This window comes from Gadus morhua, chromosome 3 (genome assembly GCF_902167405.1).
Source record: "Gadus morhua chromosome 3, gadMor3.0, whole genome shotgun sequence".
NCBI lineage: Eukaryota > Metazoa > Chordata > Actinopteri > Gadiformes > Gadidae > Gadus > Gadus morhua.
In genome coordinates, this window is record NC_044050.1 from 28849647 (window position 1) to 28865142 (window position 15496).

Below are 15496 nucleotides of genomic sequence, written 5' to 3' on the forward strand. Positions count from 1 at the left end.
CCCCCCCCCCCCCCCCCCCCCCCCCCCCCCCCCCCCCCCCCCCCCCCCCTTCACAACGCAGCCAACAAAGCCCTCTCTGTGTGTGTGGATGGCCCCAATGTACAGCACTAAGCGACAGTGAGAAATAGGTAGATTTAGTAGAGCGGGGGGGGGGGGGGATGCACTCCCACACACAGACAGGCTGAACTATCCAATCACAGATCAGCAGTCTCTGTTGTGTGGTGGCGGCTAGAACGTACTGGGGTGATGGTCAACATACCTCTCTGGACTCAGAGCTGATTTGACTGCATGATACCATGTTTACATTGTGGGCGTTTGTCAGACGCTTTTACCCAACGACGACCAAACGACTTACATTAATTAGTACGTCTGTCAGGAGAAAGAGAATCAACAATATATCGCTGTTGGTGCAGTAAGGATGTTCATAGAACGAAGTGCCATCACTATACGTATACAACAGCGATAGCGAGGATAAGACGCTACACAATGCATACAAAGTACTATTTTTAAGTGCCAGGATGTACAAAATACAATAAGTGCGTACTAGGGGTGTGGGGGTTAAGGGGGGAGGTTATGCAGAGTCTAGGGGTACTCTGTCTGAACAAGTGAGTCTTGAGTCTTTTGTGAACCGTATGGACCTGGGATGTGGTGGTTGGGAATTCTGTGCCTGTTTCGCGTTTATTACTTTGTTTGTGTTTTTTGAATCCTTTCCTTCTACCAGATGTGACGATGTGAAGGTTGGACCATCATTGTGTAGGCTGGACCTTGAGTAACGATTACAAATGACTGAATGATCGGCCTTATTACTGTGAAAACATTAACCTTGGCTGAGTGTGAGTGGGTGCAAGCCTCAAAGATATTCGCCTTGAAATTCCTTCCTCTGATCCCACATGGTGGACTCTGATCCAACATGGTGGACTCTCTCTGATCCAACATGGTGGACTCTCTCTGATCCAACATGGTGGACTCTGATCCAACATGGTGGACTCTCTCTGATCCAACATGGTGGACTCTCTCTGATCCAACATGGTGGACTCTGATCCAACATGGTGGACTCTGATCCAACATGGTGGACTCTAATCCAACATGGTGGACTCTCTCTGATCCAACATGGCGGACTCTGATCCAACATGGTGGACTCTCTCTGATCCAACATGGTGGACTCTGATCCAACATGGTGGACTCTCTCTGATCCAACATGGTGGACTCTGATCCAACATGGTGGACTGTCTCAGATCCAACATGGTGGACTCTGATCCAACATGGTGGACTCTGATCCAACATGGTGGACTCTCTCTGATCCAACATGGTGGACTCTCTCTGATCCAACATGGTGGACTCTCTGATCCAACATGGAGGACTCTGATCCAACATGGTGGATTCTCTGATCCAACATGGTGGACTCTCTCTGATCCAACATGGTGGACTCTGATCCAACATGGTGGACTCTCTCTGATCCAACATGGTGGACTCTGATCCAACATGGTGGACTCTCTCTGATCCAACATGGTGGACTCTCTCTGATCCAACATGGTGGACTCTGATCCAACATGGTGGACTCCTCTGATCCAACATGGTGGACTCTGATCCAACATGGTGGACTCTGATCAAACATGGTGGACTCACTGATCAACATGGTGGAGTCTGATCCAACATGGTGGACTCTCTCTGATCCAACATGGTGGAGTCTGATCCAACATGGTGGACTCTGATCCAACATGGTGGACTCTGATCCAACATGGTGGACTCTCTCTGATCCAACATGGTGGACTCTGATCCAACATGGTGGACTCTCTCTGATCCAACATGGTGGGCTCTGATCCAACATGGTGGATTTGGATCCAACATGGTAGATCCCTATTGAACATGGTGGATTCCGTGGACTCTGATCCAACATGGTGGACTCTGTTCCAACACGGTAGACTAGGGCTGTCAACGAATTCGAAGTTCGAATATTCGTTCGAAATGTATCCAACAACGCGAATTCGAACGTGAAAATTAATATTTGAATGTGAAAAAACACTCCCGCGGTACAAGCGCCTCTATCTGCTTTGTGAATGAGCCTCTGTCTGTTCGCGATGTCCCTCATAATATTCGAATGTGAAAAAAAACACTCCCGTGGTACAAGTGTAACAGACTAGTATTGTGAAGAGCGAATGTATTTTATCCCCTCGGGGTTTCCGTACTTGGATATAGGTATTCCAGCTCTCACGCTGTGACTGGGTGACTTCTGATATGTACTAAGTAAACGAGACTATTTTCCCTTCCACGCTTGTGTCATTCTTGTCATATAAATATCTAAGTGCCAACGCTCGGTTACACAAGCGCCTATCTGCTTTGTGAGTGAGCCTCTGTTTGTTCGCGATGTCCCTCATAATATTTGAATGTGAAAAAACACTCCCGCGGTACAAGCGCCTAACTGCTTTGTGAATGAGCCTCTGTCTGTTCGCGATGTCCCTCGTTTTAAAGTAAGGAAATGCCCAGCAGGAAGCCGCGGCCCACCAGCACTCTCAACGAGACGGCAAACATATTCGAAGTTCGAATATTCGTTCGAAATGTATCCAAAAACGCGATATTCGAATAGTTCGAATTCGTGATTTTTTTCCAAACGAACATTCGAATGTCATTTTTGAGCAATTTTGACAGCCCTAGTAGACTCTGTTCCCCTCGTCTCCTTTGCCTCTTCTTCACATCCATAAACCCAGCCTCGGGTCTCCTCGTTCTGAGAGCAGCAGAACCAGATCTGTGTGTCCTACTGACAGTCAGTAAACAGCGGAAACGTTTAGCCTGGCTGAGATCTCTATCAGAGAACAGGACAGAACACAAACCGGCCCCACAAAGAAACAGACATCATGTTCCATACCCAGTCCCGGTCTGAAGCGCCTGCCATCCAGGATATGTTTACATGTTTCACAATTCCTGCATCAATGAAAATGATGGAAGAAGTTGGAAGAAGTGCTTTGGGAAAGCTCAGACGGCTTAATCTCTGAGATGCATCAAACCTATAGTGGGAAACCTACAGTTTACCAGAGAGAAAAACGTCTCCTCTTCCTGCAGTCCTTCACTGTACGTCCTCCCCTGTATCTCCTCCACTGTTTGTCCGTTTGCATTTACATTAAGGGCATTTAGCAGACGCTTTTATCCAAAGCGACTTACAACGTTTTACAAACATTCACACACCGACGGAGGAGTCAACCGTGCAAGACGACAACCAGCTCGTCAGGAGCAGTCAGGGTGAGGTGTCTTGCTGGGACACCTCGACCCTCAGCTAGGAGGAGCCGGGGATCGAACTTGCAACCTTCCAGTCACAAGTCAACCCGCTCCACCTCCTGAAGCCAAGCCGACCCACGACCTCCACTGTATGTCCACAGTCCGCCCGAGTCAGGGCAGAACACCCCCACCGCATACCGCCCCTGTCCACTGCCGACGACAACCCTGGCAATGTGGCAGTAAATGGGCATATTGTGAGGCCCGGGACCTCATGTTCCTCAAATGACTCGTCCCCGATCATCCGTCGCCCTCCTGGCAGCGCGGGAGGCGCCAGGCCGGACTGAAATAGCACCTCAGCCCCGTCTGGTGAAGGGCCTGATAACGAACCCACAGGACAAAGAACAAACACCGGGAGCAAGAGAGAAGCTGTCCCGATACTGGGCGTTGGAGCAGCGCTTAACTGCAGACCTTAATGCTGGAGCGATAGTGCCTGTTTAGAGTGAGACGTTGTTCTGACAGGAGGTAACCGGGAGTGAGGCTAGATGAGAGGTGTGAACGGGTGGCTCTGAGTTTTGTGTGCCGTGGGAACGCGTGCGTGTGTGGAAAGAGTCTTTACTTTGCCAAGCAGACAACTGCTGTTGTTAAGGCCTGCAGGTCCTATGGCTGTCTGTGCACGTTTTATAAACGTAGTGTATGTATGTGTGTGTGTGTGTGTGTGTAAGAGAACTTGATTATCTGCAAGTTTTGTACCCGAGTGCTTATCTGTGTGTGTGTGTGTGTCAGTGACTAAGAGTAGGACGGTTATGTGCTAGTTTTTTATACTTGTGTGTGCAGGTGTGTGAGTTTGATGTGCGTGTGCATGAGTGAGTGAGAGTAGAGGTAGGTTAAGTGTTTTGTGTCCGTCTCCACCTTCATCATCAGCACCACCACCATCATCATCGTCATCATCATACCCGCATACGTGTGTGCATGTTTGTGTGCATGTTGGTGTGTGCGGTGTGTGTGTGCATGTTGGTGTGTGTGTGTGTGTGTGTGTGTGTGTGTGCGTGTGTGTGTGCGTCCTACGTGTGGTGTGTGTGTGTGTGTGTGTGTGTGTGTGCGTGCGTGTTGGGTGTGTGTGTGTGTGTGTGTGTCCTGCGTGTTGGTGTGTGTGTGTGTGCGCGTGCGTGTTGGTGTGTGTGTGTGTGTCGTCCTACGTGTTGGTGTGTGTGTGTGTGTGTGTGTGTGTGTGCGTGCGTGGCCGTGTGCGTGTGTGCGTCCTACGTGTTGGTGTGTGTGTGTGTGTGTGGTGTGTGTGTCGTCCTGCGTTGTTGTGTGTGTGTGTGTGTGTGCGCGTGCGTGTTGGTGTGTGTGTGTCGTCCTGCGTGTGTGTGTGTGTGTGTGTTGTGTGTGTGTGTGTGTGTTGTGTGTGTGTGTGTCGTCCTGCGTGTTGGTGTGTGTGTGTGTGTGGTGTGTGGTCTGTGCGTGCGTGTGTGCGTGTGTGTGTGTGTCGTCCTGCTTGTTGGTGTGTGTGTGTGTGGTCCTCCGTGTTGGTGGTGTTTGTGCGTCCTGCGTGTTGGTGTGTGTGTGCAGGTGCGCTGGGGGCGGGCCTTACCTCCAGGTCGTCCAGGGAGCGCGCCAGGCTGAGCCTCTTGGAGCGGCCGAAGGAGCGGCGGGCGCCAGAGCGCTGGGGGAGGGGGGGGGAACCCCCGGGTCAGCCCCCGGAACCGGCCCGCCTGGGGACACACACACAGGCACTGGTGAGAACAGATCGGGGGTGTGTGTGTGTGTGAGTGTGAGTGTGAGTGTGAGTGTGAGCGTGAGCGTGAGTGTGTGTGTGAGTGTGTGTGTGTGTGTGTGTGTGAGAGAGACAGTGAGATTATGTGTGAGAGTGAGAGAGTGTATGTGTGTGTATGTAAGGTGTGTGTCTCTTACTGTGTGTGTATGAATGCGTCTGTGTGTGTGTGTGTGTGTGTGGATTTGTGTACGTGTGTGTTCATGTGTATGTGTATGTGTGCGCGTGTGTTCGTTCTCTGAAGCCCACGTTGGCCTGATGTTCCAGTCAACATGGTGAACTAATGCGATTCCAAGCAGCAGAAACCGATCGGACATGAACAGGCTAATGCACTGTAAGACGTCCCTGGTGTAAATAGGGCTACTGTAGCTGATCAGCACAGCGCACAACACAGATGGACTGCCTCACGGAGAATGGATTTTGTGGGTCTTTTGAAGCCCAGCCGCTTTCAGTACTTTCTGTTTTTTTGCCACTGAAATGCTGAATTCCACACGGCACAGGCATGCATAGGCCTGGGCTATGCTGCTCTGCATTGAGGTGCGCGCACACACACACACACACACACACGACAAAGCCATGAAACACACACACACAGACATACACAGACACAGATGATACACACACGAACAGACCTACCATATAGACACACATCTACCCACATAGACACAGACACAGCCCTGATACACACACAAACACGCACACATGCCAACCACACAGACACAGACCCGATACAAAATCACATACACACTCACACCGCCTACCACACAGACACAGACACGACACACACGCAGAAGTTTGGTCCCTGGAGGCGTTTCATCAGATGGCCGCCAGCCCGTTGCCTAGCGACGGCGCATGTACTGTGCGTGTTGTTCTTTATCCATGTGATCGGAATTACAGGAAGCCGAGTAGATCTCCTCAGGACGTGAAACACGGCGTCACGTGTGTGTGTGACTGTGTGTGTGAGTGTCCTGCATGTACATGCGCGCGCACGCGTGTGTGTGTGTGTGTGTGTTGTGTGTGTGTGTGTGTGTGTGTGTTGTGTGTGTGTGTGTGTGTGTGTGTGTTGTGTGTGCGTGCGACCGTGACTCTTTGACGTGTGTTCCTATCGATGAAAGAAAGCGATTGAAAAGCACCTTTAGTGCTCTTAATGACGACGAAGGAAACGAGGGAGGAAGCGTGTGAGAGCCAGCGCTGGGATGTACTGGTGCAGCAGAGCCAGCACTGGGACGTACTGGTGCAGCAGCTCCTGGCTAAATGGTCCCACAGACCCAGTGGTTCAGCAGCTATTTCCCTAATGGACCCCCCCCGTTTCTCTGCAAAGTACCCCTTTAACCAATTTTACAACGCCACAGAAATCAGGGACAGACAGATTAGGATTTGTTTGTTTGTTTCATCTTTTATTTGGCTTCATCCACACACAAACAGTTCCGCCACTAGAACCTAGGGGCTAGGCTGTTGCCAAGCAACGCAAACATTCCCCTGCACCCTGGCATGGTACCCTGCGAAGGTCTGCACACACATTAGCGAGGCCGGCTGCTTGTGTCATGTGCGTTCATCTGTGTGTTTGCGTTGATCGTGCCACCAGTGAGATGACAGTCTGCTGACAGGCACTTTGGGTTAACAGCTTCTGATCGTTGTTGAACACTTGTAAGGCGATTGAGTGATGCATATTGTTTAAAGTCTCCGTTCTGTAATGCTCTTTATGGAATGCCTTTCACCCAATCAAATGATTGGCTAGGAACCAGCTGATAAAGACTTTAGTATCCTGGGTGTGGCTGCACCATAGTTTACGTTTACATTTAGGGCATTTAGCTGACGCTTTAATCCAAAGCGACTGACAAATCCTCCCACTCCTAATGGTGCGCCTAGAGATAAGAGTCTAGCGGTAGTGCTGACTCAAACATCTGATTCAAATCAAACTTTAGTTTACAGTTCTGGATTTCCTAACCTCTCTCGGTCTGCTCCCTGTTGGAGCCCCGATTTGTTTACAACACGAGTCACCGACGGCAGGACTCTGAGTAGAGCAACACCGCCCCCACGTGGCCAAGAATAGGAAGGACAGTTACAAACAACGCTACTGTCACAAACACAACTCTAGTTAATGAACAATGATTCGAGCTTTTGAGTACATAATGCCAAAAATACAAAAAAAATTACAAATACAGAATACCACAAAACTTGAACGAATCTGAAGATAAATGCAAAAGAATACAATCAGATGATCCAATATGTGTAGTTGTGCTCCACCCAATTGAAAGTGAAGGTGTAGCTCTGTGCCCTTCCTACAGCTCCACTTCCCCCAACGCTGCATCTCTAGTGTCGAGAACAAAGATGTTTACTAAAGTTTAAATCCCGCTTCCTGTCACCGTCCCCGCTCAGACACACACTTCCTTGGATTCTCTTCTGGGTTCCGGCCGCCCTGGAGAGAAGGTCTCCAGGAAGTGGCCCGTCGGTCGGGCACACAATCTAAAGGAGGAGGGGCCTCCTTTAGCCCCGCCCCCTGCCCTAGCCTGACCCCTCCCACCCCAAGGACTGCTGTGCATTGGTTCAGCATCCGCCAAAGCACCCACTGTCTGCTGTCCAACAGTCATGATATGGACTGCATTTTACAGCGCTTTTCTAACCAGTGGCCTCTCAAAGCGCTTCAAAACATTGCCTAACATTCACCCGTTCATGCACACATTCACACACTTCAGGAGCAGTCAGGGTGAGGCGTCTTGCTCGGGGGATGGGAGCCGGGGTTCAAACTAGCAAACCTTCTGGTCACCAGCCAACGTTGGTAACCAATGCAACACAAAGTCGCATCATGGTCGCTATCTCACTTGTACGCTATGACACAAACATTGACAGACTTAATACTGATTCAAATTATAAATCTGTCGAGGACCCTTAATGCTGGACTCTTGACAACTCGATGCTGTGACGATGACGTCATTTTGTCCTCTTGTTTGTGTTGGACCCGTCCACAACTACAACTCATGTGTTTCAAACGTCGTTGTTGTGAAAAACAACTTCTGATCATTTCAATGCGTTGAGAAAAATGAGATACTGGTTCAAGACGAATAGGCCAACCTTGAGTGATATGTTGATTGTAATAAAGGGCTAAACGAACGATCCCTAAACAGCCCTGCTAACACAGGTGTTGAGCTGAGGGGAGCCTCATCTTGAGAGGGCAGGGTGGACCTATCACAGGCAGCAGCTGGCCCGCAGGCACCAGCAGATGTCTACCTGGTGAATAATGGATGTTTGATACTGGAGGAGTGGGGATAAATTACCCATCAATCTGCTGGGTCGACGGCCGAGAAAATACTGATAAAGAACGGATACACACACGCTGAGAAGATCAAACACACACACACACACGTCACACACACAAACGCACACACACACGACACACACTGCAAGCCCTCCCACTCTCCCCTCCACGCTAATGCCTGAACACATACACGCACACACATATATACATAAAAACTGAAACATAGCCGTGAGACACTCACAAAGAGCGAGCGTGAGGACTGTATAAACCAGTACCAGGTCTTGTAGAGACCAGCACCCAGTCCTCTGTAAACCAGGACCCGGTCTTGTATAAACTAGGACCTGGTCCTCTGTAAAACAAGTCCTGGACTCGGACCAGTATAAACTGGAACCAGGGCCGAAGAGGCAGAAGAGGAGAGTGACGAGGGGCCGAGGGAGGAACGCATGCATTTACAGCCTCCATAAATGCCATGTTGCGCACACACACACACGCACAAATGCAAACACACACATACCCAAACGCACACGCACACACCTGAAAGGAGAGTAATTTTCCAGAGAGACGGTGGATGGGGGGGGGTGGAGGGGGGGGGAGGGGGAGCAGAGACGTCTGCCAACTGTTAGTGTGTTCTCATCTCCAGGTCAGTTTTAACACAAGCCTCCCATAAGACCAGCAGGTGTAGACTCTGGGGGGGGGGGGGGCTCGCTCTAGTGAACACTCTAATAGAGCGGCTTTACCGCGACGCTGGGCACCAGACACACACCGGACACACACAACGGAGTTCGGATTCTCCTGAACAAGACGAACACGCCGCCAAACAACGAGAGGCGTCCTATATCACTTTTGATAAGAGTGACACATCATACGTCACTTTTTTTTGGTCGATCTTACCTTTTTCTCCTCTGTCTTGGCGCTCCCGCGTTTCCTCTCCCTGCCTCCCCCGGGCCGGTCCCTCTCCCTCTCCCTCTCCCTGTCTCTCCCCTTGTCTCTCTCCCGGTCCCTCTCCCCGGCCCCAAACAGCCTCCTGGCCCACTCATCCTTGTGCGCGGCAGCCCGGGCGCTGGGGGCCTGGGGGGGGCCCCGCTGGCTCCCTGCGGCGGGGGCCAGCGGCGGCGGCGGCGGCGGCGGCGGCGGGGGCGGCAGGTGGTCCCCGGGGGCCAGCGGGGCCCGGTAGCGGTCGGCGGGGATCTTGCTCATGGGGGGGGGCAGCGTGCTGCAGTTGGCCGAGGACCAGCCGTCCGTGGACTCGGCGTAGGACTCCTGATCGCTGCCGGCGCCCGCCTGCAGGTGCTGCTGCCTCCAGTCCCGCAGCACGTGAACTGGCAGCCAGCGCTGCTGGTGCTGCTCCAGCCCTCCCCCGGCCCCGCCCCCGGCCCCGCCCCCTCTCTTGTCCCCGCCCCTCTTGGCTGTGGGATAGTGGTGTGGGTGTGCCGCCGCGGGGGGAGAGGGTGGTGGAGGTCGGCCAAGTGCTGCGGCTCGTGGTGCCGGTAGTGTCCGTTCCTCAGGGCGGGCGGGGGCGGCGGCGGAGGTGGGGGCGGGGGTAGGGGGTGGGCCTGGCCGGAGCTCCAGGCGGCCTGTGGGGCGGCGGCGGCGGCGGGCTGTCCCAGTGGTGGCTGGCGGGTCCCCCCAGGTCCACCAGCAGCACCCGGTTGCTCTTCTCCTCGGCCAGGAAGTTGCCGATGCCGCTGTCGCTGTTGCTGCTGGTGCTGTGGTTCTGCTGCGCGTCGTGGTCGGGGTCGTGGAAGGCCCGCGCCCGCACCCCCTCGATGCTCTCGCCCATGTCCCGGTACAGCACCGACACGAACTGCAGCAGGGGCTGGTAGGTGGGCGGAAACTCCAGGCAGCCCCCCGTGTCCGGGTCGGGGGTGCAGTCGAAGCCGAAACCTCCGGGCCACCCCCGAGTGGCCTGGGGCCGGAATGTCAATGAAGTGGTTCATCATCACTTTACAAAAGGGATGCCACCGAACTTTTTTTTTTTTTTGAAAAATAAATAAATTGTTTTTACTCATTTTATTTAAAGGTAAATTGTTCTTAAATTCTTATATATAGAAAACGTTCAGTATTAAATAAATATTTTGTATCAAATTTGTAATAGTTTTTTTTTATTGAAAAGCAAGACAAAAAAGTTGATAAAGGGCATTTAATTGTTTTAATTTATGCAATGGGGAAAATTAAAGGAAAATTAATGAAAAACAGTAAAAGCCACATTCGGTATTCGCTTTCGGCTTTCGGCTAACTGTTCTCAGTATATTCGGTTTCGGCCAAGAATTTTCATTTCGGTGCATCCCTACTTTACAGTTAAGGTACGATATTAACCATTAACTGACTTTTAGGTTATAGGGTTTATAGGTTATAGGGGGCGGCTTGGGGCTCAGGAGGGGGAGCGGGTTGGCTGTAACCAGACAGGTTGCTAGTCCAAGGGAGACATCGCACCCTGAGCAAGACACCTCCTGACAGCTGGCTGTCGCCCTGCGTGGCTGACTCCGCCGTCGCGTGTCTGTGAATGTGTGCATGAATGGCTGAATGTGAGGCGGACATTATATAATAAGCAGTTTGACTGGCCACTGGTTAGAGGAGGTGCGGTATAACTGCAGTCTGTTTACCATTTAATGCAGTAATAAGCATTACTATATAACATTAGCATAGGGGAGAAGGATAAAAGGTTACCATAACCGTAGTAAGTAAACATTAATAGCTTAGTTCAAATGAACATAATTAGTAAATGATAACTAGATTATAACTTATTACAGTAAATCAATTGTTAGTTAGGTAAAGAAAAGTATCCATTGTTAATGGAATGCATCCTTATTGTAAAGTGTTACTGGTTCATTACTTTAAAGCCTCTTGGCTTGTTTGGATTTCGTTAAATAAGTTATTAAGTGTTGTCTTTGTGAATCCAATTGTAAATGGTAAATGTACTGCGTTTACACCGCAACTTCTCTAGCCAGTGTCCACTCGAAGCGCTTTACAATACTGCCTCACATTCACCCATTCATTCACACGTTCACACACCGACGGCAGAGTCAGCACGCAGGGCGACAGCCAGCTCGTCAGGAGCAGTCAGGGTGAGGCGCCTCACTCAGGGACACCTCGGCACTCAGCTAGGAGGAGCCGGGGATCGAACCAGCGACCTTCCGGTGACCAGCCGACCCGCTCTACCTCCTGAGCCACACGCCGCCCTCATCATCTTAGGAAGGCTCGACTTGCCCACCACCTGTGGAGGGGGTCAATCACGACTCCCTCCACAGGTGAGGTGCGTACGGGGGCAACACCAACGCCCGTCCCATGCAGCTGCCGACGTACATGGTGGTGGCAGAGGTCGGGGGTCCACGATGAACACGTGGCAGGAGGTGCGCAGCCCCCCGTCGTCTGGTGGCCGTAGCGGGGGTCCCCCTCGTCGTCGGTGGCCTGCAATGGTGACCAGCCCGAAGAAGCGCTGCGGTCGGCGGGACACGCCAGGCGCTGAACGCCAGCTTCTCGGCGGGGTATGTGGCGAGCACCTGGCCCTCGGTCGTTGCACAGGGCACGCTGTCGTGCATCACCTGCGGAAGGGACCAATCAGAAGCCAGGAAACACGGCGTGTTATACCGGGACCAAAACACCATCAGTATTGTAAATGGTAAACAGACTGCGTTTATACGGCGCCTTTCTAACCAGTGGCACTCAACGTGCTGTACAATATCGTCTCTAACATTAAGCCCATTCATGCAACACATCTCACACACCGACGGCAGGTGTCAATGCTATTGAAGGCGACAGCCAGCTCGTCAGGAGCAGTCGGGGGTGAGGTGCCTTGCTCAGGGACACCCTGACAAACCAGCAACCAGCAACCCCTCCGGTTACCAGCCAAAAGAAAGGCATGGAGGCCGGCCTACCTTCATCAGGACCAGCGACGTGGATCTTCTGCTCGGCCCGCAGACGCCTCATGCTGCCCCGGATGGCCTGGATTGCTGTCGCTCTCCAGGCTGGCCCCGGTGGAGGCCAGCTCGATGGAGCCCAGGAGCCCACCATCATGCCACGTTGAGGATGTCCTCGCCGGCCTCCAGCCCCAGGTCGGCCCCCCCTCTCCTCCTCCTCCTCCTCCTCCACCTCCACGTCGCGCGCTGCTCGCTGTCCTGGAGGCTCAGGTGGTGGAAGTCGGGTCCAGGAACACCGAGTCCTCGTTCAGGAAACCGCACCATCTCCTCCTCCGACAGGCAGGTCTGGGGTTGCTACGGGAACGGGCGGTCTTACGTGTACGACGGGTACTCGGGCTCCGAGGGCCGGCGGGGCTTGGAAGCGGCGGGCTGGCGGCGGGCGGCAGGCGGCCGGCCGGCGAGGTCACGGCCCTGCGCGCTCCTTGTCCGAGCTGCTGGACGAGTGGCTGGAGTTCTCGAAGATCATGTTGAAGATGCCCCCGGGACTGCAGCTCCGCCACCACCCGCTCCGCCCGGTTGATGCCCAGCTGCTTGGGGTCCATCTTGGGCTTTGTACCAGCCGCCGCCGCCGCCGTGGGGCCACGGCCCGGCTTCCCATTGTTATTAGCTCCGCCCCGGGGTGACGGTCGTACTCGTCGTCGCTCGAGCCCGAGTCCAGGGTACGCGGCGTGGCGGCCTGCGGGGTCGCGGTTAGCGGCGGCGCGCTGGTGGTGGTGGTGGTGGTGTCGCCCTGTGGCGCTCGCCCTCCGCGATCACCAGCCTCAGGACGCCGGTTTGCATCGGCCAATCAGCTTCACCACGTCCTCGTGCGACGCCTTGGTACACGTGTGATTGTCGTTGACGTCCAGGATGTGGTCGCCCGACCGCAGGCCGAAGTACTCGGCCGGGCTGCCCTTCAGGATGCAGCTGAGCAGGCAGGGGCCCTGGCCCGACAGGGTGAACCCGTACCCCCGCCCTGCCGCGGGCCACCTCCACCGCCCGGACCCGCCCCCCCCGCCGGAAGGGGGGCGGGGCCCGGGCCCAGGGCGTGGGGAGAGGCTGAGGCCCACTCCCCACCGGCCGCACGCCTCTTGGATAAGGTCCTCCGTTTTCCAGAACATAGTTTCTCGAAGAAGTCCGCCGTCGTTGTCAGTGAGTTCCAGAGAGGGGCGGTGCTGTTGGATGTTCACACAGCGCGTGCAGAGCGCGCGGCCGAGGCCGCCGGCGGTCATCGTGTTCTGTCGTGAGACTGCGCGTTGGAAACTTGGAGTCGGTGGATCTGAAGTCACACCTGAGTGCAGCCCATGGCATCAGTTCTGAGGAGGTTCTGCCAGAGCTTCCCATCATCACCGTGCGAATCCCTGACATCTTATGAGCCCGGGACACCTGCAGAGAAACAAAGAAGATCACGTTTAGAAAAGATCCCCTCTCCTCTACCTCTCTCCCTCTTTCACAACGTCCTATTATTACCTTTATAGCAGGACAATACATCAAAACATTCAGAAATATACCCACCTTTAAGAACAAGAATATCCTACAATATGGATGGCTGAGATCTTCCCGTTTATTGGTTGCAATTGAAAGCAGCACTGCACTGTGAATTAGAGGAGATATGAGGAGACATTAGACCACACCTGAGGCGGGTCCGGAGGAGATATTAACCACAAGGTCAACTTTAGTTTGAATCCCGAATAGTCTGCTTCTAGAAGCTAAAATGATTAAGATGCTTAAGAAGTTATTACACTTTGCATCAGTGTCAGTATTGTCGGTGAAATGGCAACTGCTGCTCTCGGGGTTCATTAAATATAATTTATAAACGCCATATCTCAACATCCGCTCAGCAACGTGAGACCCTTATTACTAGTCCACTAGTTACAACGTGTATTACATTTAAAACGTCTTATTTTGTGTCTGATTGTGTTTTAAATGGTGGTGTTTCAGCTCTTTCCCATTACAAACCATTTTTACCGTTACTTTGGTATTAAAGTTTACGAAAGTTTCGGACGGGAGGCAGCCACCCGTGCTGAGCGCTCGGTCCCGCCCCTTTTCTCAGGAACGCTGGAATGTCAGCACGTAACCGTGACAACGGTAATGTACACAGACCCCTAGCGTCCGGCCATTGGCTCTCCCATGGTGTCAGTCACACGGTTGAAACCCCTCCCGCCGAAGACGTTGACAAAAAAGTTTTGATTGAGAAATCACGAGGTAAACTTTACGGCGCCGTTAACTCACCCCACAGGTGGCTAAACTCGAACTTTAAACACTAATATAACTCATATAATAATAATAACTAATAAAGTAGCTCATATATATACTTTAGTCCCGCATAAGCACGCACGACTCCACGGGTTACGCTCTATAGAGAGGAACAGCTGGCTAACGGTAACGAGCGCTCAGGCCGATGAGAAGAAAGGCGCCGCCGCCGCGCGCCCCTTGATGTCTCGGCGGCGTGCGTGCGGTAACGAGTTGACTCAGCGTGAGCCCCGAGAGTCGCCTACCTGTCCGTGTCGAAAAGGATGCGCAGACAGTCTCCATAGTCCGGTCGCGAGGGTCAGCGAGGTGTGCTCAGGAGCGGCGGGTAAACAAAAGAAAAGCCCGCACCATCTGGCCGAGGGAGGAGGGGACCGAAGGAGGAGGAGGTGAAGGTGGGCTCAGAGGAGGAGGAGGAGGTGTGCTTAGAGGAGGAGGAGAGAGGAGGAGAAGGAGGTGCAGAGGAGGTCGGGGTATCAAGATGGTCAGGGGTATAAATATGCTGTATCCCATGTGAGGTCATGTCTACTTTAGTTTCTCCCCATAAGCCAATGACTCGGAGTAGGAACATCACTTTTAAACTGCGCCTAATAACTGAAAGTCATCGGGGGAAGAGTGCATCTTCTTAAGGGCCTTAATGAGACTTTTTATCAACCAAGTTAGACTGATTCTTATTTATTAAATATCCATTTTTCAAAGGGTCAAACACAACGTATGTAGTGCCATCGGAACACATTGGTGGAACTGAGTTCTGATTCTACCCACTAGCTGTTATAAGCAGCATGTAGTCCAGTTGTCTGTCCCATCTTGTCTGTAAGTGTAGGGTAACAGAGTGTATGCTTAAGGGGCCATATGGCAGCTGCCCGCTAATCCTATTAATAGGGTTTAATGATGGAGTCACGGCTCTTAATGAAGTGTTTGAACAAACAAGGAGGCCGACACACCAACATTTGCATAACATTAGCAACCTACGGGCTGAATGTAAATAAGCAGATGTCTGGGTGGATGGAAAGAAGTAGATGGTATACAAGTGAGGCCTTAATTTCATTATGTACCATTACGTTATTGAATCACAACCAGTTAAAATAGACAGCAATCCAAGCATTCTAA

The 15496-nt window shown here is 52.5% G+C and overlaps 1 protein-coding gene across 1 annotated transcript in view; it reads right to left on the reverse strand.

Annotated features, from left to right (window-relative positions):
* Window positions 1-13285, reverse strand: part of LOC115540814 (regulator of G-protein signaling 12) — a gene marked incomplete at its 5' end in the record, with an annotated part of 51758 nt that extends 38473 nt beyond the window's left edge. The window contains 18 exon segments of the mRNA XM_075074182.1: window positions 4710-4882; window positions 4884-4925; window positions 9111-9869; window positions 9871-10146; window positions 11544-11564; window positions 11566-11694; window positions 11696-11782; window positions 12116-12133; window positions 12135-12188; window positions 12190-12271; window positions 12341-12411; window positions 12413-12522; window positions 12563-12638; window positions 12640-12705; window positions 12744-12820; window positions 12886-12931; window positions 12934-13107; window positions 13109-13285. Of these exon segments, the coding sequence (XP_074930283.1) occupies window positions 4710-4882; window positions 4884-4925; window positions 9111-9869; window positions 9871-10146; window positions 11544-11564; window positions 11566-11694; window positions 11696-11782; window positions 12116-12133; window positions 12135-12188; window positions 12190-12271; window positions 12341-12411; window positions 12413-12522; window positions 12563-12638; window positions 12640-12705; window positions 12744-12820; window positions 12886-12931; window positions 12934-13107; window positions 13109-13285 (2438 nt within the window).
* Window positions 13286-15496: the final 2211 nt, after the last annotated feature.